The 25745-nt window shown below is 44.3% G+C and overlaps 1 protein-coding gene across 5 annotated transcripts in view; it reads left to right on the top strand.

The window, feature by feature from the left end:
- LARS2 (leucyl-tRNA synthetase 2, mitochondrial) overlaps positions 1 to 25745 on the top strand; it is a 182194-nt gene that overhangs the window by 34246 nt on the left and 122203 nt on the right. For all 5 annotated transcript variants that reach the window (XM_066584753.1, XM_066584757.1, XM_066584754.1 and 2 more), the window contains one exon: positions 5996 to 6056. In XM_066584753.1, the coding sequence (XP_066440850.1) occupies positions 5996 to 6056 (61 nt within the window). The remainder of the gene's footprint in view (positions 1 to 5995; positions 6057 to 25745) is intronic.

Raw genomic sequence — 25745 nt, 5'->3', positions numbered from 1 at the left:
TACGGCTCTTGGAAATAACAATGAAAATAAAATGGCGCTTTGCCCTGAAGGTGTTTAAGGGGTTAAGAGATGCGTGTATACTTTTTTCCGATTTCAATGGCACTTATGTAACACGAAATTCCTACCGTTACAAGTCTAACACATCCAAACACTCTGCTTATAGAACAAAAGTAATTACGTCTTGATTGCAGAACTGTCAAAACTCCGGATTATGTATTCTGCTGCGGTAATTGCATCCCAACTTGTAAATAGTATGTTACTGTGTGACAGCTTGTGAGTTACTGGAGATGTGTGAACAAAGGTCCAGAACCGCAGCGCTTCAGCTGAGCTCAAACTGGATGTTATTAAGAATCAGCGGCTTTACTTCTATACGGTGATGTACTTTCTCTGAGACTCAGGGGTATATCCCATCTATTGGGCGCTTCACAATGACTGAGAGGCGTAATTACCGTGTTCTACCAAAAATAAGGCAAGGTTACATCAATTTTTGCCCCAAAAGATGTGCTAGGGCTTATTTTCAGGGGATTTCTTATTTTGACTGAGCCACTAACCTGGCAGACTCGGTCCAGGTCCTTCCCGCTGCTCTCCAGAACCCCGGCGCAGTTTCGCCAATTCTCAGCCGCCGACACAGGATCACTTGCTGGTAACGGGATTCATAAATTCCGCCTCCACGAAGTGATGGCTAAATGGTTAATTCAGCTAATGAGTTCCAGATGTGTTCTTTCTGCACCGGAATTACGCAGCGAGGAAAAGCCAGCATGACGCCGGCATGTCGCCAGTCTTTTCAATGGGGCCAGCGGCAGCTGCGCTAGCCCCATTGAAAAAAGATGCAGAATGCCGGGGACTGTGGCTGGAGTTTCCTTTATCCCCGCGGGTACCGCGGGGATGAAGGAATCCTCTGCAGAAGTCCGCGGCATTCTCCGTCTGTTTTCAATGGGGCTAACGCTGCTGCCGCTGGCCCCATTGAAACCACTAGTGATATGCCGATTCTATACCGGCGCCTTTCTTGCGCTGCGAGGGGAGAGTTTTCTCGTGCTCTCGCAGCGCAAGAAAGAAAATATCGCTAGTGAGTGTCCACCCTAATAGATCTAAGATCTTCCGTGCTGGCTTAAGCTAATTGTTACATTGTTTCACAATAGTAATGCTCCTTTTCGTTTCCCGTTTGAGCAAGCGAGTGATGTCGCCGCTAACTCGTTTGCAAATGCCTCATTGACTTGTTCAACCAGAAATCGCTCAGTCTCCGTACAAGTGAGAATGACCGAACGAGCGCTGTTTAAACTGAAGATAAGTGAACAAGCCAACAATGATCTTTAGGCTGCTTCCAAACAGTCAACTTATCACGCTTTTTTCTCGCAATGCGACAGTGCTACGAATCGCATTTATGTTGAGCCCATGCTTTGCAAAGGGTTCTACCATATTAGTGATGTTTTGTAGCCTGCGACATTGCGAGACTACAAAATTGTGGCGTGCTCTATATAGCCGCGATTTGCAATTTTTTGTAGCCCATGCTTCCCTATGGAGCCTTGCTTTCTGTTGCATTACATCGCACAAAAGTTTTCATGTAGAAATCCTACTGGAAAATCCCTAGCTGCAGTAAAAGGAAAAAAAATAATACATCACCTAAGAAGTTCTGTCATCTCCGGTGCGGGTCTCTTCAACTCTGGCACTCGTCTTCACTCTTCTGTAGGCCCTTCTTGGATTGGAGGATCAAAATCCCCGCCTCCAGGAAGGGCTGGCTGTGATTGGTTTACAAGCGCTATGGCTCAGCTAATCAGAGGATGTTATGTGAATACAATAACGTTTCCATAGTGCAGAATGCATTTATTAAGGACTGTTTTGGCCATTGTAGAGCAGAGCTCTGGGACTCTAACACTGATAGCTTATCCTTAGGGTACACGATGACTGTCAGGCCTGTAGGACCCCAAACAGTTCATAGAATGAAGGTTCCTTCCATTGTTTACACAAGTCCATTAACTCATCCCATTCAAACAAATAGGACAAGTTTCAGTCCCAAGCAGAGCTGCTCTTCCAGACGTGCCGCTGTGTAAATAATACTACCGTTTCCCCCCGCAAAATAAGACCCTGTCTTATATTAATTTTTGCCCAACAGAGGCACAGAGTATTATTTTCGGAGGAAGTCTTATACTTACCAGCAGACGCCATCCAGGTCCCTCTCGCTGGTCTCCGCAGTTCCGGACAAGCTTTCTTGCAGCTTTCAGCGTCGACAGAACATCGCTTGGCGGTTTACCCCGCCTCCAGCAAGCAATTGCTCTGATTGATTGTCGAGCATCACGGCTCAGCCAATCACTGCAGCGTTCGATAAACCAATCACAGCCATTCATTGATTGGTTCATCAAGCGCTGGCTCGGATTGGCTGAAAACTAATCAGAGCAATTGCTTGCTGGAGTCAGGATTTACAAACCCCATTACCAGCAAGTGATATTCTGTCGGCACTGAGAACTGCAAAGAAGCCTGCCTGGCAATGCGGAGACCAGCGCGAGGGACCCGTACACACCTGCTATGTAAGTTTTGCGTTTTTTCTCACGTAGTGTAGCTAGGGCCTATTTTCAGGGTAGGGCTTATATTTCAAGCCCTGTAGAGTCTCACTTCTCTCCTCGTAGATTCAGAGAACTAGTAAAACATACACTTTTTCTGATAAAGCCGCACTAGACTAGCACGTCCCTTGTAAAATTCTGGAATACTAATTTAATTTGCGCCAGGTCTTTGCCATCGTAACCGGCAGTTCACAAACACTAAACACATGGCAAGAGTATACTCAACGATCTCCGGTCTCGAAAGAGTCAGCGTAGAGCGCTGCTCCTTTTGTTTTTTAATTGCATTTGCATATCATCTAGCGGTGTTAAGCCTGTACGTCGCGGATCAGTGGGTGCACTAAAGATTACCACTCTGAATAATTGTTATAGTTTTAATTATTCTGAATTAATTAGCTTTTTATTTGCATTGAATCCGATTACATCATTCTGTTTGTCTTTATGTTCTCAGCGCCCGATTTCAATTTACTAAGCCATTAAAAAAAGACAAAGTGAAAGTTTTAAAAATAGTTTTCAGGGTTTTCTTTTTAAAGTGAAGCATTGTTTTGTTATTCCAGTGCCCCTTGACATAGTTGTAATACAAAGGAACGATGAGATGACTCGGTCATAGAGCGCAGCGCACAGGCGTCTTACACATATCAGCGTCATGGGAGGACACAGTGATTGCAGCGCTCTCAGGCATTGCATTCAAAGCTTTGATACAAGGTGAAGAGGCTACGGTAGCTCCATGTGTCTGCTGGGTTTCTTCCCCATTCACAGGCTACGTCCATTGCAGAACCCTGGGTTTAGAATAGGGGCGCGGTATGTGAAGCCAATTTTATTATGCCTTGTCACAAAGTCAGAGACATAATATCCTGCGATGTATATTTCTAAAGGATAATCCGTACTGTTATAAAATACGAGTAACTAAACAGATTAAATGGGAAATGTAACACCTACAGTTTACCCAGTTCTGTCTTATAGTAGAGCCCTACAAAAAAGGGAATTGATATTTTTTCTCTCTTGTATTGATTTTTGCCCCAAAAGAGGCTCTCGTTTTTATTTTCGGGGATGCCCTATTATACTAACCGAGCAGGCCCGGTCCGGGCCCTCCCACTGGCATAATAACTTATCCCACAAGACTTCTGCTCGATTCACATCCTGATTGGTTGTTTGGGTTGGCTGATTCACCAAACAACCAATCAGGTTGCGAATCGAGCAGGAGTCTTGTGGAATAAGTTAATATACCTCCCGCTGATCTCTGGAGCTCTGGCAGGCTTCCTGCAGTCCTCGGCCGCCCACAAAAGATCACTTCTTGGTTACGGGATTCATTAATCCTGCCCCCAGAAGCGATGGCTGTGATTGGTTCTGGAGCGCTGCTCAGCCCATCAATGCAGCGCTCGGTGAACTAATCACAGCCATTGTGTTGTGAAGGTAGGATTCATGAATTGGCTGAGCTGCTGCATTGATTGGCCAATTGATAAATCCCGTCTCCACAACGCGATAGCTGTGATTGGTTGTCGAGCACTGCTTAATGAATGCAATGCTCGATGAACCAATCAGAGAAATCACATTGGTTCATCAAGCGCTGCATGGAATGGCTGAGCAGCGCTCGAGTACCAGTCATAGCCATCACTTCCTGGAGGTGGGATGTATAAATCTTGTAACCAGGAAGTGATCGTCTGTGGGCGGCTAAGGAGTGCAGCAAGTGCGCAGGAGCTCCGGGGAGCAGCGGGAAGACCCAGTCCGAGTGTAATAGAAGGCCTCGCTGCCATTGATTTCAGTGGGAGCAATGCTTTATATTACACTTCCAGTTTCCATTGCAGTGAGGAGCGAAAGTGTGATAGAAAGCATCACTCCCATTGCTTCTATTGTGCAAAAGTTGTAAAATAAAAAAAAAAACACAAAAATATTAATTTGTTGTAATGTTACAGATCATAGAATAAGGTTAACATGTCAAATATATAAAATGGTAAGCAACATGGCAAAAACAGGTCAGAGTTAGGGGTTTTTCAAAAACCTTAGCTCCCAATACATGCAATATAGAGTGATCAAAAAGTCATTTGTACCCCGACTTGGTACCAATGAAAGTGGAAGCTCATCCTGCAAAGAAACAAGCCCTCACAGAGTTTCGTAGACGGAATAGTAAAAAAAAGGTACAGCTTGGAGAATATTATGGCACAGAATATAGAAAAAAAGTGTTTTTGTGCAACAGTAGCAAAACATCCAGAAAGTATATAAATTGACTATTAGCGTCACTGTATTGACCCGCAGAATAAAATTAACACGCCATCGATACCACACGGTGTATTTTGTAAAGTAAAAAGATTAAGGCCCCCTGTCCACGGCAGTGAATCACGCTTTGCTATGGAAAGTGGCGGCCCCATGTCCATGAGCGAAGAATCATTGCGAAAAATTGCATGCTGCGAATTGCCACGATTCTCCAGGGTCAGCCTCTCTATCAGATTAGGCTGACCTGCCGAGAATCGTCTGCGACTCCTGAAGAAAAAAGAAAAAAAATGAGAATAAGGTTCATTTGTCATTTATATCTCACAGTGAATGGTGTATGAGAAAAAGCTAATGTCAGAGTTGTGGGGTTTTATACAGCTCGACTCCTTAAAACACAATAAAAACAATCAAAAAGTTGTCTAGTAATTATTAGGAAATTATAGTACCAGTGTTCCTGGTGGCGCAATGCGCAACACAGCTGTGCTACATGCACATCACACACACAGCACTGCTACATACATTGTTCATCCCATACAACAGAAGCAGCACAGCACTGGAGATGAAGAAACCTGTGATGAAGTCACCGTCATGCTTTGCCCTTGATTACATGATGATGACGCTCATCCCGAGTGAATAACTTACATGCTCCCCCCCTGGTGATATCATCAAAGTTCCTTCATCACCAGTGAGGGAGTTACATGATCCGCCCCTAATCACATGATGGTGAAGTCATCACAGGTCCTGCATTGTTGTGCATATTACGGGCGGACTACAGGCCCCCTACGGCCTTAGTTGCTATGGAATACTAATGAACACCTAGCCGGACAGCAGCCGTGTGCGTACAGGACCTGTGATGTCACCGTCACGTGATCAGGGGCTGAGCATGTAACTCCTTCACTGGGATGAAGGACCTTTCATAATGTCACCGTCATGGGATCAGAGGCGGAGCATGTAAGTCACTCACAAACTCACGCACTGACGGACAGGTCGTTGTTAGTGGTTTGATTAGAGTGCTTGTTTACATAAATTTTTTAATATGTTTAAAACTACGTCTTTTAATTCCCGTGAGGGGACATTGCAGTAAAAGTGTTGACCAGACAACTTAGGCCACTACCAATGCCTACTGTCATGTGACAATACTCCCTAGGATTAGCTTCACAGCAACACTATATTACTTGTGTGAAGCTTCAGGCAGATATCTGCCACTAATCATTATCATGTGGTTGTATTTTCAGCAATATTGAGCACATGAGGCAGCAGCTGGAAAGGATCGGCCTATCATTTAGCTGGGATAGGGTAAGTCAATGTTTTCTGTTGACAGTTTTTTTAAGAAAATCCTTTTGTTTTCTGAAAAAATACTTTACAAACAAAGTGAAGCCTTCCGTCCGTTCGGTGACCTCGGATAGGAGATGTCGTTTTAATACCGGGCTATAATAACACAGTTTATTCCTCTAAATTCTGATACATGTAAAAAAAAAAGGTTGCTTTAGTGTTACTATTCTAGCATGAAACCAATGTGGGCGGCCGCCTGCGTCCAGCACATTGTTAGCGGACCACTGCCTGTCGTCAACTGTAGAGAAGGGGGTTTGAAATGAGACAACTTGTTTAATTGATGCCTACATATACATTAGAGTTCCCCCCATAGCCTGGACCTCGGCTGCTATCCTCTGATACTGTATAAACTGCTCACACGGATGACCCTGTAAAGCAGAGCTCGCTAGCTGTGGCTACCGGTTGGCTTTCTTCAGTCTTGGTTACTTAGTTAAATTATAGCGCTGCTCCACTTTTGGGTCCAGCTGTGATGCGTGAGAGGGGGGAGTACTTTCTTATCTCTTCTTACAAGTCAAGAAAAGGTTCATCTGAAGGAAGATCGTTTGTCTTGCACTAGATCACCTGCAGATAGCTCTCCGCCGGCTTGATCTACACTCATTTTTCCAAGCAACTATCATGGGAATCCTTTCTAAATCGCAAAACAATGCACTCGCCCATAAGATGTTTAGTTCCAAAGTGCTCCGTTCTCCAGACATTTATTCCGCTGCCCTCTGGTTGTTTACTGCTGGTTGCCAGGGAAACAGGTAACTTCTTTTATGGAACGAGATAGAGGAAGCCGACGCTTGTGCACTTTTTGATCTGAATCCATTGGCCGGGATCTCAGGAGCGCCTGTGCTCTAGCTCCTGGCTCGGCCACCAGCCGCCATTATTCTGTGCTATTTCATTCCATAGGAGAGTTGGTCGGTTTCCTTGGCAGCTAGAGGCCCGAGGAATCAATATCTGCAAGATCTGGAGAACGGAGCATTTTGGAAGTAAACTTCTTACGGGTGACAGCCGTGTTTTGTGATTTCAACACATTGGAATAGAATTCCCGAGATGTGAATACCCCTTTAATGTATCTTTTTCATTATCTTCTGAACATTTGGAGCTTCACATGCAAAAGATATTTTAAATTCCGTTTTTCTTTCCCGTTTTTTCCCATTGACTTCAAATACGAACTTCACTTTCCAGCAGATTTTATCCATCATAGGGGAACCCCACCGCGGGGTGAAAAGCGGACACCCCTGTTAGACATGTACGGTATAGTCACATGTATTGGTGATGAAGCAGCAGAATTTTTGTTCCTCAAAAAAAGAAAAAAGGCCAGTTTTTCATACTATTTGTTTTTTTATTGTTGACTTCTCATGGGGAAAACTGCTGCAAGCTCGTAACAAAACGGCAAGAGATCGGCGTGGTGTGGCCACATATTATTTATAACACTGTGCTGCATATAATATACCTTAGGGACTCATGTCCACGCGCGAGAAAAAAACGCAAATCCGCATCCCATAGGAGAGCATTGACCATCCGCGGTTAATAAAGTAGCCACGGGTGGTTTTTTAAAGTGATTTGCGGTTTTCACACCTGGGAAAAATAACGTGACATGCTGCATTTTAACGCGGATCACACGTTCGGGAGCTCTATCTTAATTGATCTCCCGCATGAAAAAAAAAAGACAATTATAGTGCATCCGCAGCAGAAATCCACGCAAGCCCAACTTTCCCGGTGGACATGAGGCCGTAGGGTACTTTCACATGTCGCAGAAGTGAATTCAACAGAAGGGGCGAAGTCTGCTATGGATGGTGGAGTCTAATGCTGCACATTTTGACGCAGTTTTTGATGCGGATTTTCGGCAGCAAAACAATCTACATTGTTGCGTGTGAACTTACCCGCAGGCTTCCCATTACTCGCCCAAGCGTGATATTGGGATGGGAAGCTCAGCCTAATATCGCGCTCGTGCACGTGTGATGTCCCTGCAGATGCAAGGCGTTTTGTGTCAAAAACCCCTCCTATCACTTCACTGGAGTTGCGATCCTTTTCAACGGGAAACCTCTTATCGCACACCGTGCAGTGTGTTTTCCGGCCCCATTGAAAACAATGAGTAGCAGTATTCCAATAGAACGCCCACAGGTAGGACATGCCGCGCTTTTTTACTGCACCGCGATGCAAGAAAAATTTGCTCAATATAAAACCCCATTCAAAAAAGTGGGGTTCATATTTCTTACTCTCTAATTTCAGTCCATAGTTGCTTCCTTTCTAGAATTTACTTTCCCGTTACAGCGTACCGTTAGCATACGCCATCACTGTGATTGGCTCGGCCCTCGCTGCTCCGCACAACGAGCAGGTGGCGTATAGTAACCGATGTTATCCCTCACACTTCTCCCTACGGATTGGTCCATCAGCATATGGTACACCATGCACAAGCTTATGACATGATGCATATGTACGGCACACAAAAACTACAACTATGTCAGCTGTACTGTTAGGCCGGCTTCATACAAGGGGGTAAATTGCGCAAGCTTTGTGCATTGCAAGACACACAAATCTTGCACGAATACGAACCCCATTCTTTTGAACAGGAGCGATGTTTCCCCGCATCGCATCACGATGCAGTATGGGAAACAAGGGGAAGGGGGGGAGAAAAGGAAAGGAAAAAAAGGAGGAAATTCGCAAAAGAATAGTGAATCAGAAAAGCAATATTAGGACACCCAAATTGGACTTGCCTGTCCCAAAACATTTTGCTGCATTTGGACACCCAGTAAGCCAGTTACACTTTAGGGTGATTGATGCGGTACCATTACATCAGAGAGGTGGTGACAGGAAGAGGCAACTGAGATTACTAGAAGCCAGGTGGATCTTTGAATTAGATACGTTACAACCTAAAGGACTTAATGTTGACTATAACCCCCTTATTACATGAGCTATGAGCTTGGGGAGGTTGTTCAGTGTCTTGATTAGGACCCTGCAGCTTTGCTGTGGCAGGGGACACCTCACGGTCACATGATCACCAGGTCGGATAGTGGAAGTGATACTTCCGCTTTCTCTCAAGTACATAGCGCTATGAGCGATATGTAGTCTGCAAGAGAGAAGGCAGAAGTGGTTAAAAACACCATTTAGAACCTACTTCACTGATTTCCGCTGGAAGACAGGACAGAATATTGCAGCAAGCTGCGATATTTCGTCCTGTACATTCCGCCAAAGACACATGGCTGGAAATCTAATGCACCCCAGTATAACCAACAGGGGTCTGTTCTATGTGATTGGGTTCTGTCATAAGATGGAACCATTCGGCTAGGGGGCGCTGTTTTTCTTCTTCCCAAACGGAACCCCTGACCGCTGATGTGAACGAGCCATAGTCTGTCCTTTCTTTCCATTCTTGCCACTGCCATTAGTGTATTTCGTTATTAAGCTTTTATGCTGTACACTCGTCCATCATTCGGGATGGACCAGCCAGATGCTATTTTCTGTACGCTGTTCCACGGTGTAGCAGGAGCTGTCACTGTTGTCCATTATAAATGTCAGCGCTTCCAGTAGATATCTTTGATTCTAGGACAAACAAACCCTTCTCAAGTACATCTGGCAAACGTGATTGTTCCAGCGCTGCAAGATATCCGTAGCCCCCGTCCTCATGGTGCCAGTATATCTTTATGCTGCTCGTCTTATGTGCGTTAGATGACAACACCGAGCCGGCAGACTGGGACATCTTGTCAGCACAAAGGGAATTCTGTTGTTGCGTATGTGTTACATTATGTGCTTCCAGCAGAATCTCTCCTCGTCACACATGGTGAGCGCGGATCTAGTTATCAGCGCCGGCGTCCATATGCTGCTATCAGGCTACCCTGGGACATGAAGTGTATCACCAGGACTGCAGGCTCTTCAGTTTAGACTTCCTTTATAATAGGATTTAGTTCTATCGTGCCAGAACTTAGAAAAAATAATGTAGTTAAATATTTTTGTCCATCTTTACACTCATTGTAAAAAAATATCAAACACCTAGAAGGAATCTGATTAAACATTCTCTGTGTGATTGTAACATTGTTATAGGGAAGTGATTACCATATCAGAGCAAATCATTTATTGTGGAGAACCGACCCCTTCAAGGAAGGCTCTTGTACCCTGTTGTATCACCTCTAGCTTGGATACAAGATGTGATACGGGGGGCATGGAGGCTCCAGTACCCTGTTGTATCACCTCTAGCTTGGATACAAGATGTGATACAGGGGGGCATGGAGGCTCTAGTACTTTGTTGTACTGCCTCTAGCTTGGATACCAGATGTGATACAGGGGGGCATGGAGGCTCTTGTACCCTGTTGTACCGCCTCTAGCTTGGATACAAGATGTGATACAGGGGGGCATGGAGGCTCTAGTACCCTGTTGTATCACCTCTAGCTTGGATACAAGATGTGATACCGGCGGGCATAGAGGCTCTAGTACCCTGTTGTTCCACCTCTAGCTTGGATACAAGATGTGATACAGGCGGGCATAGAGGCTCTAGTACCCTGTTGTATCACCTCTAGCTTGGATACAAGATGTGATACAGGTTTGCATGAAGGCTCTAGTACCCTGTTGTATCACCTCTAGCTCGGATACAAGATGTGACACAGGCGGGCATGGAGGCGCTAGTACCCTGTTGTATCACCTCTAGCTTGGATACAAGATATGATACCGGCGGGCATAGAGGCTCTAGTACCCTGTTGTACTGCCTCTAGCTTGGATACAACATGTGATACAGGCGGCATGGAGGCTCTAGTACCCTGCTGTACTGCCTCTAGCTTGGATACAAGATTTGATACTGGCAGGCATAGAAGCTCTAGTACTCTGTTATACCAACTCTAACTTGGATACAAGATGTCATATGGGCAGCATGGAGGCTCTAGTACACTGAAGTACTGCCTCTAGCTTAGATACAAGATGTGCAATGGGCAGGGATGGAGTGTCTAGTACCCTGTTGTACTGCCTCTAGCTTGGATACAAGATGCAATACTGGCGGGTATGAAAGATCTAGTACTCTGTTGTACCGCCTCTAGCTTGGATACAAGATGTGATACGAGCGGCATGGAGGCTCTAGTACCCTGCTTTACTGCCTCTAGCTTGGATACAAGATGTGATACAGGGAGGCATGGAGGCTCTAGTACCCTGTTGGGCCGCCTCTAGCTAAGATATAAAATGTGATATGGCAGGCAAGGATGCTCTAGTACCCTGTTGTACTGCCTATAGCTTGGATGCGAGATGTGATACGAGCAGGCATGTAGGCTCTAGGACCTTGTTGGGCCTCCACTAGCTTGAATACAATATGTGATACAGCGGGGGCATGGAGGCTCTAGTACCCTGTTGGGCCGCTCTTAACTTGGATACAAAATGTGATACGGGCAGGCATAGAGGCTCTAGTACCCTGCTGTACCGCCTCTAGCTTGGATGCAAGATGTGATACGAGCAGGTATGGATGCTCTAGTACACTGAAGTACCGCCTCTAGCTTTGATACAGATGTGCAATGGGCAGGGATGGAGTCTCTAGTACCCTGTTGGTCAGCCTATAGCTTGGATACAAGATGCTATACCAGCGGGTATGGAAGCTCTCGTACTCTGTTGTACCGCTTCTAGCTTGGATACAAGATGTCATACGAGCGGCATGGAGGCTCTAGTACCCTGCTTTACTGCCTCTAGCTTGGATACAAGATGTGATACGGGGAGGCATGAAGGCTCTATTACCCTGTTGGGCTGCCTCTAGCTAAGATATAAAATGTTATATGGCAGGCAAGGATGCTCTAGTACCCTGTTGTACTGCCTATAGCTTGGATGCAAGATGTGATACGAGCAGGCATGTAGGCTCTAGGACACATGTGTCAAACACAAGGCCCGCGGGCCGAATCCGGCCCGCTGCCTCGTTTCATGTGGCCCCCCGCGTGCCGACGCTGCTCACCACTAAGCTATTACCAGCTGGAGTGCTGCAGCTCCCCGCTGGCATATTAACATTTTTCACAACACTTCTGCCCTATTCAGCAATTCCAGCAACCTGATTGGTTGCTTGGTGAATCAGCCAACCCAAACAACCAATCAGGCTGCTGGAACTGCTGAATAAGCAGAAGTGATGTGGAAAATGTTAATATGTGAGCGGAGGGGAAGCAGCGCAGACAGCAAGGAGGAGGTAAGTATGTGGTTTAGGGGGGCTAATGGTGGCTGCTGGGGGGGGGGGGGGGGGATTTAGTGGTTGCTGCCGAGGGGGGTGTTAATGGTATTAATGGTTGCTGCTGGGGGGGGGGGTTAATGGTGGCTGCTGAGAGGGGGGGGGTTAATGGTGGCTGCTGAGAGGGGGGGGTTAATGGTGGCTGCTGAGAGGGGGGGGTTAATGGTGGCTGCTGAGAGGGGGGGTTAATGGTGGCTGCTGAGAGGGGGGGGTTAATGGTGGCTGCTGAGAGGGGGGGGTTAATGGTGGCTGCTGAGAGGGGGGGGTTAATGGTGGCTGCTGAGAGGGGGGGTTAATGGTGGCTGCTGAGAGGGGGGGTTAATGGTGGCTGCTGAGAGGGGGGGTTAATGGTGGCTGCTGAGAGGGGGGTTAATGGTGGCTGCTGAAAGGGGGGTTAATGGTGGCTGCTAGGGGGGGTTAATGGTGGCTGCTAAGGGGGGGTTAATGGTGGCTGCTGAGAGGGGGGGGGGTTAATGGTGGCTGCTGAGAGGGGGGGGTTAATGGTGGCTGCTGAGAGGGGGGAGGGTTAATGGTGGCTTCTGAGGGGGGGGGATAATGGTGGCTGCTGGGGGGGTCACTATTAGGGCTTGTTCACATGGGTATTTCGGTAGCACAAATACGCTGTGTATTTGCGCAATCAAAAATTGCTAATGCCTGCATATTTAGGCACGGAAAAAAGAACGCAGATGGGCCAACTGAGATGGTGCCCAAATATGCAGTGAATACATAGGCTTCCTGCGCATTCACCACATATTTGCACGGCCCATTCACTTCAATGGCCTATTGGGGTGCGTAGTACGCAACAAAATAGGTCATGCTGTGTGAAAATGTACATCATGTGACTGAACTCACTGAAATCAATGGCTTCTATTCACTGCATATTATGTACGCAAATACGCTTGTGTGAACAAGCCCTTACTATACTGTCTTACAATCGGCCCTTTGAAGGTCACCATAAGCCCGATGTGGCCCTCAGTGAAAATGAGTTTGACACCCCTGCTCTAGGACCTTGTTGGGCCTCCACTAGCTTGAATACAAGATGTGATACAGTGGGGGCATGGAGGCTCTAGTACCCTGTTGGGCCGCCTCTAGCTAAGATACAAAATGTGATATGGCAGGTATGGATGCTCTAGTACCCTGTGGTAACTTCTCTAGCTTGGATGCAAGATGTGATACAGGCAGGCATGTAGGCTCTAGGACCCTGTTGTACCGCCTCTAGCTTGGATACAAGATGTAATACGGGTGGGCATGGAGGCTCTAGTACCCTGTTGGGCCGCCTCTAGCTAAGATACAAAATGTGATATGGCAGGTATGGATGCTCTAGTACCCTGTGGTAACTTCTCTAGCTTGGATGCAAGATGTGATATGGCAGGCATGGGGGCTCGAGTACCCTGTTGTTCCGCCTCTAGCTTAGATACAAGGTGTGATACGGGCAGGAGTGGAGGCTCTAGTACCCTGTTTGCCTGCATCTAGCTTGGATACAAGATGTGATATGAGCTGGCATGCAGGCTTTAGTACACTGTTGAGTCACCTCTAGCTTGGATACAAGATGTTATATGGGCAGGCATAGAGGTTCTAGTACCATGTTGGGCCGACTCTTGCTTGGATACAAGATGTGATATAGCAGGCATGGAGGCTCTAGGACCTTGTTGAACCTCCACTAGCTTGAATACAAGATGCGATATAGTAGGCATGGAGGCTCTAGTACCCTGTTGGGCCGCTTTTAACTTGGATGCAAAATGGGATACGGGCAGGCATGTAGGCTCTAGGACCCTCTTTGGCCTCCAGTAGCTTGAATGCAAGATGTGACACAGGCAGGCATGGAGGCTCTAGTGCCCTGTTGTGCCGCCTCTAGCTTGTATGTAAGTTGTGATACGGGCGGGTATGGAGGCATGCATGTTCCATATGGTATCTTGCGGCCTATAAGTTTACATTTGCTGTAACTGAGCTTCTGTATCATGGAAACTCGTAGGATATTGAAATTGATGCCCCAGATGATCCCCTACATGTTCTATCGGTGAAAAATCAGGAGGCATTCCTGTGAAACACTTTTATATTGTGAAGCTGAGTATTAGACTGCTGGAAAATGCCTTTTGGAATCCCTACCATGAGAGGAACACGTGTGGCTGCAGGATGTCCTGAACATATCGCTGAGCTGTCACTGTCCATGTACCACTATTAGAGGTGACCAACTAATAGAGATTGCCTTCTGAGCCATCACACCAACAGTGGGGCAGTGTGCCACTCAGCCTCAAGGGCAGGATTGAGATGCAAACCCCTAGGTCTCCAGGTATGAACATGGCCTCCGTCAGTGCCCAGAATAAATCTATTTGTTGCTGAGCACAACCCGGTTCCACTCCGTAGGAGTCCAGGTTAGTAGTTCATGACACCACTGCAAAAGGAATCAATCTTCTTCAATGAAATGTTGCCAGCAGCACTCAATTAAAGCAAAGGTAACAACCTTAGAGGTTTATCCAGAGTCCATATGCCACGCCACTTAAGAGTCAGAGCCCGTCACTCAAATATAAAGTCCGCAATAGAATAGAAAAAAGTGACAGCGTGTAAGGTGCAAAATAGTTGCCTTATTTATTCCTCTATGAACGTGATGTTTTGACCTGTATAGGTTTACTATGTAGACACAGACCTGGGTCAGTGCTGAATCCCTGGATCGACAAGCCTTCTGAAGTAATCATTGACTATAACACGGAAATAACTTTGCTGCCTATTGTTGTTCTCCCATTCCATTTAATACTTTAGTTGCCCCCTTTGTACCCGCTCAAGCTCTGATACGTCCTTCTTGAGTACCGGTGCCCAAAACTGTCCACAATATTCCATGTGTGGTCTGACCAGTGACTTGTAAAGAGGAAGAACAATGTTTTCGTCATGCGCCCCTATACCTCTTCTGATGCCCCCCATGATCCCATTTGCTTTGGCAGAAGCTGTCCATGTCAGTGTTTCCAAGTGGTTTACGATTTAGTATGTAATGGTGACATGTATTTCCTGCCCACGTGCAGAACCTTACAGTTATCAATGTTGAACCTCATTTGCCACTTTTCTGTCCAAGCCCCCAACTTATCCAGATCCATTTGCAACGGTATACTCTCCTCTCTAGTCTTAATTACTTTACATAGTTTTGTAGCCTCATCAAATTAATGCTTTGCTGTGCAGTTCCTCCGCAGCGTCTTTCATAAATATATTAAAAACAATAGGGCCCAGTACTGCCCCCTGTGGTACCCCACTAGTAATGGTGAGCCAATCAGAGTATGTACTATTTAAAAACCATCCTCTTCTTTTTATCATTGAGCCAGTTACTTACGCACCTACACACTTTCTCACCAAGACCAAGCATTCACATGTTATGTACCAACCTTATGTGGCGCAGTTATCAAAGACATGGAAAAATCAAGATATACAAGATCCAATGACTCTCATCAATCCGTTCTAGAACTATATGATAGGAGTGACCCGTCATAAACCCATGCTGATATGGAGTTATGCAGCTAATTTCCTTAAGGCCCTCTAGGATAGCATCTCTTAGAAATCCCTCAAACATTTTACCCACAATAAAAGTTAGACTTTGCGGCCCATAGTTTCCAGGTTTGCTTTTTGACCCCTTTTTGAATATTGACACCACATTTGCTATGGGTTAATCCAGTGCAACAGACCCCGTCATTATAGAGTTCTTATACAGAAAAAACAACAGTCTGCCTATCACATTACTTAATGTATGTCATTGGGACCCGGCAATTTGTCTGTTCTTAATCTTTTTAAAGCGGTTCTGCGCTCCTCCCCGGGTTAGACTGGTAAAATTTAATGGAGAGTTTACTCTATCACTCTGTATTTCGCCTCACATTTTCCTACGTGAATACACTGGCAAAAAAAAAAACATTTAACACATTTGCTTTCACCACATCACCCTGTACAATTCTTCCTTCATTACTTTTTAAAGGGCCAACACTTTCCATTTTAATCTTCTTACTATTTATGTAGCTGAAGAATTGTTCAGAGTTAGTTTTACTCTCTTTGGCTATTAATCTCTGTCTTCACCTTTGCTGCTTCTGTTTGCATTTTCCATATTGTTTTTCTTAATTACTTTTTAAATCTACTTCACAGCCTTCTTGTTTTAGTATTTAAATGAGGGCTGTGGAGTTGGTAAGGCAAACCTCCAACTCCTTAATTTTCTCAGACTTTGACTCCTTCATATATGACTCATGTTTTTTAAGACATAAATGTACTGTATTAAAACGATTACATCAGGCTTTTCATCACCATTATGATAAAATAATCGAGCTATTTAGGTAGAACATGTATTTATTAGAGTATTTTTTCAGAACACAAAACTTTACCAAATTGTGAGTTGACTATTGATTTATGCAAAGTTTATTGAAAGTTTAGCTAAATACTGTCTTCCTGTTCTTAATACTGCCTTCCTGTTCTCTCTAGCAGCTCCAAGATGACAGTAGGCATGCCCAGTACCTAGTCCCGCCTCCTTCTGATCTGTAGAGGTGGAGCTTCATTACTGAGCATGTGCAGATAGTGCAACAAAGATGCATCTCTACTAAAAGCCTTCAGAAAGCGGCATTAGAATACTTTCTATATTTCTATTGCTGTTTTCCCATTTTAGTTATCAATGTTTTTGATGTTTTTAGATAAATAGAACATATATTTCTAAGACATTTCAAAGCTTTCTTAAACTCCTATGAAAGGAAATATGCAACAAATTTTGCATTGAATTAACTATACCATATTTAAAATGTGTTTTTTATAAGTTGGAGTCAGAACATTTATACTGACTCCAGCAAAATGGGTCTCCGGATCCGGCTCCACAGCCCTGGTTTAAATGCTTTCCTTTTGTTGTTTGTTGCCCCCTTTATGGCTTTATTTAGCCACATTGATTTTCTCCAACTCCTAACTTATTGTTATTCCTGTTAGGTATGAGCGGCTCACAGTGAGCATTTAAGATGGTTTTCAACATTTTCCATTTATTGTCCGTACTCTTATTTCTGAAGACATTGCCGTAGTCAATAAGGTTAAAGGCATCTCTGAGATAATTGAACTTTGCTTCCTAAAGTTTAGTATTTTTGTAGCTCCCCGATAAAACACCTAAGTGATAGACAAGTGGAAATATATTATATTATGGTCACTATTTCCCAGATGCCCTGCGACCTGTACCACTAGTATTTTGTCAGTTCTGTTGCTTAATTTTAACCCTTTCCAATCCAACTTCCCTGACACCCGCACACTTTCAGCTCTTTTTTATTTTGGATGGGAAAGCGCGTTGGGGATTCCTTGAAATTGCTCAATACAAAGATATAAAAATGATGTCATGATGATTTTATTAGCAGTTTTTTGAAAATTAAACGTGAGTTATGCAATCCTGTAAATATATGTATAGTCATATAGCATACATCTATATAATAAGAATCTATTTATCTCTAATTTCTCTAATATCTACTTTATAAGATCCGCAGGTTTCAGTCTCTCAATTTATATCCGGATAAAGTCCCCTATAAGATTTACCTCATTGTGATTTGCTGCTTCATCTGTTTGCCTTAGTAATAGATTTTCAGTGGCTTGTGTTACATTTGGTGGCCTATAGTAATCACCTATGAGGAATTTATTATTGTTTCTTCCTCCATGTATCTCTACCCATAGAGACTCCACATGCCCATCACATATATCCTCCCGTAGTGTGGGCTTTAAACAGGACTTTAATAAAGACAACCCCCTCCCACTTTCTGATTTCTTTCAATTTCTTCTGAACAAACTATAACCCTGTAAATTACCTGTCCAGTCACAGCTTTCGTCCAGCTAGCTCTCTGATATTCCCACTATGTCATATTTTTTTTTAAAGACATTTTTGCTTCCAGTTCATTCCCCATATTGGTCAGACTTCTAGCATTAGTAACCTTACAGTTTAGAAGTTTTTGGTGTTATCGGACCACACCGGTACCGATCTGATGACCTTGTTACCAGGTGCCAAATTGGTAGATATGGAAGCCCGTGATGAGGAGATTTTGCTAGCATTATCTATCAATAGCATGAAATCACTCCATGTTATGTCAAGACACTTCTCCAATGAATTCTACTTTGTGAACATTGCCAATTCTTATACAGAAAGAATGGGCGTATCCAAATGTTGCCTGGTACAAAGATTAGTGTTACATAGCTTACTGTTACAAAGGTGAAAATACTTAAGACTTATTGAGATCTACCAAATAGTCTCAAAGCTCAGACACAGAATTACCTAAGTCAGGATATTGCTTGTTGCATTAGACAATAGTCAGAGAATAATTGTGTGTCTTCTCTGTTAACATAGCTTAGCCTTATTTAATTTGTCTGTTGACTCCTTATCCTAAAAATCCTAGTTCCTGACACTACAAACCATAGGTTTTAGTCTTCTATTTAAGGGTCAATAGTCCAATACAAGGTAGGAAACATACACTTACTGCATTCTGAAACTTAACACTTTATATTCCATGACATTGGTTATTTATTTTAAGTGTATTAACTGTTCTGCCAGTGCTAACTGTACTAAACCCTTCCACCGCTCCACTTCCATTTTCATTACTTAGTCCCAGATCGTTCTGTACATTATCTTTCCCTCTATGTGGTTGACCTTCCCTAAGTCTGTATTTTAATCACTCCTCCAATCTTCTAGCCACCTTTACCCTAGCACAGCTGCACCCCTCCCATTGGGATGCAGCTCATTCCTAAGGTAGAACCCAGTTCTCCAGGAACCCAGATGCTTCCTTCCTACACTAACTCTTGGGCCACTTATTTTCCTCCCTAATCTCCCTCAACCTGTCTGGTGTGACACGTGGTATAGGTTTTATTTCAGAAAGTATTACTTTGGAGGTCCTTTCCCTAAGCTTATAACCTAGGTCCATGTAATTGTTCTTAAGGAGTCTCCACTTACTTTTTACTTTGTCATTGGGGCCAACATGTACCATGACCGCTGGTTACATACCAGCCCTTCCCAGTAATCTGTCATCCTGATCCGCGATTTGTCGAACTTGAGTACCAGGAAGACAACACGCCATTCTACGATCCCGGTCTTTGTGGCAGATCGCCCTGTCTGTCCTCCTAATAGTTGAGTCACCCACTACAAGGACCTCTCTAGCCTGCCCTGCGCTCCTATCCCCCTTCTTACTGGATCAGACATCCCCCATCATGCTGCAGCAGTGCTTATCCTATAATGGCATCCTCCTCACCTGCCAACTTTGCACACTTGTTGGGGTGTGCCGGTTTAGGACTAGCCTCCCTGGATCTCCTCCCTCTACCTCTCCTTCTAACTGTCACCCAGCTAGCTGCCGGATCATCATCCATGCCCACATCTACCCCCGCGAGCAACAAACTCCGTTCCATGTAACCAATGGATCTCAATGTTCTAAGCTACTCATTTATGTCCAGGATCTGGATCCAAACATTTTATGTACCTATCTATTGTAGTTTGTAATTAAATCTCCAAATCTGCTTCTTCTTCTTTTCAATAAGGCCCAATGTCCACGGGCGGATTTTAATTCTAAAATCCGCACGAGTCTCCCGCGTGGGCGATCTGCAGCTCTAGGCGCACATAAGGATGCATTAGTGTCCGCAAAACAATTTAGAGCAGGTGGATGTGATTTTTTTTCCTCGCGTGCGGGTCACATGCACAGGAAGAAATCGCAGCATGCTCCATTTTTCTGCGGATCCTGCAGGACGGCTTCCATTGGAGTCAATGGTGGAATCCGAACGTACAAGTGGACATTGGGCCTAACCCTGGTAATAAGATAATCGCAGCATGTTAATTCAGAGGCTGTGTATCAGACTGCATTCCCTTCTGGAAGCAAAGTTTACTCATATTTCACTTAATGGATCAATTTGGAAGCTGATGAACTAATTAGGGAATTACATAATGACATCTGCCAGGGGGTCAGTACTGAAGAGATCTGTCTGGCAGCCTTTTCCAGGAATATGGCATTGTCATGTTGAATCCTGGAAACACATTTATCGAGCTGCTCTAACAATGACTGCAGACTGCATGCGGCTCTTGGGAGGTTGTATAATCAGATGTGAGCATCCACTTGTTGCAAGCCCTTCTTGTGGAATACACAATGCTGAATGCAACAAATATGTACTTATATGTACTCATAAGTCATATGTCCGGTAACTTCTGCTTTATGTCAGTAATCACCTCTATGGACGCTCTTCTGTATGCAGTGTGTTTACAAGCAATAGGGTTTATTTTCTCCTCGATAAAGTAAACTAGTTGATGAAATCTTAAAAAGATATTCCCATCTCAGTGTTTCCTGGTCGTGGGTTTCTCTTCTCCTTTAACCCATTTAGGACCAAGCACTGTAAATTTACGGCGCTTGGTCCTGGGTTTTAAACCCAGCCAATAGTAAAGCCCCTGCTTCTGCAATAAAGCAGAAGCATGTTGGGTGGTCAGCTGTGAGTGACAGCCGAGAACCTGTGGGAGAAGGCAGGAATGGTTTTTAACCCTTTCTGCCTTGCCCTTTCTCTAGTACACCGCACTCAATGAGCGCGATGTACTAAAGAGTGAAAGTGAAAATCGTTCTTCCACTATGCAAGCACGGCTACCGGGATCCCCTTTCTCAGCAGAGTTGCAGGGTCCCAACAGACCCTGATCAGTTCTGCCAGTGACTATTGTCACGACATGGGATGTTTTCCCTGTAACTGGGGCTTCTATGGATGCGGCCCCTATGGATGCCCCAGCTACAGTTGAAAAGTGTAAAATTAAAAAAAACAAAAAAACATGTGCATGTCCCCCAGAGGTCTTGTATGACATCATGGGGGACATAGATAGTAAAAAACATAATTACATACATAAGTAAATAAAAATTACAGAATAAAATAAAAAAATATATACAAGGGGCTGCTGCTAAGTCTTTGGCTTTACCCAGAAGGAAACGAGATAGGAAAATGAAACTTTACATTTATTCCACATCCTCTCCACTGATGCCAACACACTTCGTACATCGGTATTCCAAGTTCTGTAAGCCTTGCAAAAAGAAGGATTTTGGTTGTGCCTCAAACCAGTCATCCGTAGCAGCCATGGCATCAGAAATGGTGTGAAATTTGGTCCCCTTGAGGTGTTTCTTCAGGTTTGGATACAGATGATGGTCGGAGGGAGCTAGATCTGGTGAATAAGGTGGGTGGTCAACCAGCTGGAAGCCTAGCTCCACCAGTTTTGCCGTGGTCGCTTGTGCAGTGTGAGCGGAGGTGTTATCTTGCAGGAACAAGATTCCTTTGGACAGCTTGCCGCGCCTTTTGGCCTTCAGAGCTGCCTTCAATTAGTCCAAAAGTTCAATGTAACACCTTGCATTGATAGTAGAACCATTGTGAAGGTCGTCCACTAGCAGCACGCCCTCCTTATCCCAGAACGCAGACTCCATCACCTTAGTGACAAATTTTTGCACTCTGAACTTCTTTGGGCGAGGGGAACCACTGTGCCTCCACTCTTCTGACTGCTCCTTGGTTTCAGGGTCATACAAATAAATCCAGGTCTCATCCATAGTGACCAGTTGATCCAGGAAGTTCTTATCAGTCAGGGAACGCTGACAAATGGACCGGGAAGTTTTCACTCACATGCTTTTCTGATCTGTTGTCAAACATTTGGGGACCCACTTTGCAGATAGCTTCTTCATGTTCAAATGTTCATGGATAATGACACAAACACATTCACCAGAAATCCCCATGATGTCTGCTATTCCTTTAGCTGAAATTGGCCGATTCTCCAGTATGAGGTTGGGCACAGCATCGACGATCTCCGCAATAACAACCTCTCTCGGTCGTCCAGGACGTTCCTCATCATTGGTGCTGAAGTAGCCCTTTTTAAATTTGGCCACCCAGTTCTTAACTGTAGAATATGAAGGGCATTGATCCCCCAATGTCTGCGACATATCACCATGAATATCCTTCGCGGACTTTCCTTGCAGAAGCAAGAATTTTATCACTGCTCTGCTCTCATTTGCTGTGACTATCGCCTTAGACTCCGCCATTTTGTTTTCCCGCCTGCCTAGATCACTGTCGCCATAAGCTACAAACACAAAATTTTGTAAACATACACTACCGTTCAAAAGTTTGGGGTCACATTGAAATGTCCTTATTTTTGAAGGAAAAGCACTGTACTTTTCAATGAAGATAACTTTAAACTAGTCCTAACTTTAAACAAATGCACTCTATACATTGCTAATGTGGTAAATGACTATTCTAGCTGCAAATGTCTGTTTTTTTGTGCAATATCTACAAAGGTGTATAGAGGCCCATTTCCAGCAACTATCACTCCAGTGTTCTAATGGTACAATGTGTTTGCTCATTGGCTCAGAAGGCTAATTGATGATTAGAAAACCCTTGTGCAATCATGTTCACACATCTGAAAACAGTCTAGCTCGTTACAGAAGCTACAAAACTGACCTTCCTGTGAGCAGATTGAGTTTCTGGAGCATCACATTTGTGGGGTCAATTAAACGCTCAAAATGGCCAGAAAAAGAGAACTTTCATCTGAAACTCGACAGTCTATTCTTGTTCTTAGAAATGAAGGCTATTCCATGCGAGAAATTGCTAAGAAATTGAAGATTTCCTACAACGGTGTGTACTACTCCCTTCAGAGGACAGCACAAACAGGCTCTAACCAGAGTAGAAAAAGAAGTGGGAGGCCACGTTGCACAACTAAGCAAGAAGATAAGCACATTAGAGTCTCTAGTTTGAGAAACAGATGCCTCACAGGTACCCAACTGGCATCTTCATTAAATAGTACCCGCAAAACACCAGTGTCAACATCTACAGTGAAGAGGCGGCTGCGGGATTTTGGGCTTCAGGGCAGAGTGGCAAAGAAAAAGCCATATCTGAGACTGGCCAATAAAAGAAAAAGATTAAGATGGGCAAAAGAACACAGACATTGGACAGAGGAAGACTGGAAAAAAGTGTTGTGGACGGATGAATCCAAGTTTGAGGTGTTTGGATCACAAAGAAGAACGTTTGTGAGACGCAGAACAAATGAAAAGATGCTGGAAGAATGCCTGACGCCATCTGTTAAGCATGGTGGAGGTAATGTGATGGTCTGGGGTTGCTTTGGTGCTGGTAAGGTGGGAGATTTGTACAGGGTAAAAGGGATTCTGAATAAGGAAGGCTATCACTCCATTTTGCAACGCCATGCCATACCCAGTGGACAGCGCTTGATTGGAACCAATTTCATCCTACAACAGGACAATGACCCTAAACACACCTCCAAATTGTGCAAGAACTATTTACAGCAGAAGCAGGCAGCTGGTATTCTATCGGTAATGGAGTGGCCAGCGCAGTCACCAGATCTGAACCCCATTGAGCTGTTGTGGGAGCAGCTTGACCGTATGGTACGCCAGAAGTGCCCATCCAACCAATCCAACTTGTGGGAGATGCTTCTAGAAGCGTGGGGTGCAATTTCTCAAGCTTACCTCAACAAATTAACAGCTAGAATGTCAAAGGTGTGCAATGCTGTAATTGCTGCAAAAGGAGGATTCTTTGACGAAAGCAAAGTTTGATGTAAAAACAATGTTATTTCAAATACAAATCATTATTTCTAACCTTGTCAATGTCTTGACTCTATTTTCTATTCATTTCACAACGCATGGTGGTGAATAAGTGTGACTTTTCATGGAAAACACAAAATTGTTTGGGTGACCCCAAACTTTTGAACGGTAGTGTATATTAGACACATAAGGCTTTCATGTGATGTAACATTCGTTACCATAGAAACAAAAAAAGAACACAAAGCCAAAGACTTATCAGCAGCCCCTCGTATAAAAAAGAAAATAACCCAAAGCTGACGCCAACCAGAACCTTCGCCATATGTGCTCTGTAATCCCAAACCATACATATTATATATTAAAACGTCCACAAAACAATATGAAGAACCCATTCCTATACTTTCTTTTAGCGTAAATATATTAATTTTAAAAAAATGTTTAAAAAAAATAATCTATTTTTATAGTTTTTTACTCCCAATAAAGCTAAAAAAATGGGGGGAAAAAGTCAGCGAAAAAGATATTTAAAAAATAGCCCTATATGTCAGTGAAAAAAAAACACAGAAAAAATAATTTTGGTAGCTGAAGGAAAAAAAAATTGGGGGATTAAAACCCCCACATGGATAAAATCCCTAAAAAGCGTCTGTTCCTTAAGGTACAAAACAGCCTGGTCTTTAAAGGGTTAATGACTACATATGGAAAATGATCTTTGATTTTGCTTGAGAATCTGTCTTTAGCAAAAGCATTTAATTCACTCTGAGACAGTTTATGCAGATATATGTATAAATTATATATATTGTAGCAAGGCAGTGCACAGAATGGCCTGCAGAGGGCTGTAAAACAGGCATTCTGTGTGCTAATTAGCAAGGATATCTGTATGGGTGAGTCTGTAGGAGATAAAACCTCCAGGCACACTAATTTGCATGAGCGGAGAGGGCTGCAAGCCTGAGGTCCAGTACGGATCAAACTATGACTGCCACAAGCCTGGCAGAGGAGGACGCCCCCTAGACTGACACCCTGGTTGTAAACCCAGGCGGAGAGGGAAGAAGCTCTCAGGACTTCAAACCCAGAGTGGTAAATGAACTGTGTTGATATGAGACCGTTAATGCTATTGCACTGGGCTGATATAGTGATGGACGTACAATGTATAGTAAGGGGTCAGATGACCAGGTTTTGTTTTGTGTTCCGGTGTATGTGTAGTTTGGAACCATTGTTGTGTGTTATAAAGCTGGCAGAAGCCAGAGAGTTAAAGAAGTCCAGTGTCCAGTACTACAGGCTGAATGCGAGGTGTGTGTCGAAGATGCTGCTGCCTTCACTGGTACTCATCTACAAGCACATTACAAGTGGCATTTTGGGTGACTTTGAGATCCTCATTGACAGCCCTATCTCCCCATCTGCATCTCAGCCTCTGTCTTGAACCTCCTCCGTAGGCATTTCACAACTCATTCCTCCCACACACAAGGATGGCAGTACACCTCATCTGGTCATCTTTGTCTAGGCGCCTTACAGTCATCATTATCCCCAGTCTCTTCCTTCTCTTGTCCTGGTCTGTGTGCTGAATACAATAATATTGTGCCTGGACAGAGCTGCATCTCCTGCACTCCCAACGCAGACCACCGCCACCTTGGCACATGCTTCAAGCATGTTTCCTTCAGTGGTGCTAGAGATCTGCTGAATATCTGATTAGAAAATCCCAGGCGTGAGCAGAGTTCCTGCATTACAAGTTCATAACGTAGCCCTTCACCGCGCCATATAAGTCTATTTCACCACTCCTCTCCTCCCTTTCTAATAATCCAAAATGACTCTTTGACTCTTTTCATTCCCTCCTTAGCATTAAGGTGCACCTACCTGTGACGGATCTCAGTGCTGAACATCTGGCCACTTATTTCAAAGAGAAAATTGCCAACATCCATCAGATAATCTCCCAATCTCAGAGTAGCTTTGATCTCCTTCCCTCTCACACCTCTAGTTCATTCTCCGCAT

Source organism: Eleutherodactylus coqui, chromosome 12 (assembly GCF_035609145.1).
Source record: "Eleutherodactylus coqui strain aEleCoq1 chromosome 12, aEleCoq1.hap1, whole genome shotgun sequence".
Lineage (NCBI taxonomy): Eukaryota > Metazoa > Chordata > Amphibia > Anura > Eleutherodactylidae > Eleutherodactylus > Eleutherodactylus coqui.
This window is presented reverse-complemented; position numbering and strand designations above follow the sequence as displayed.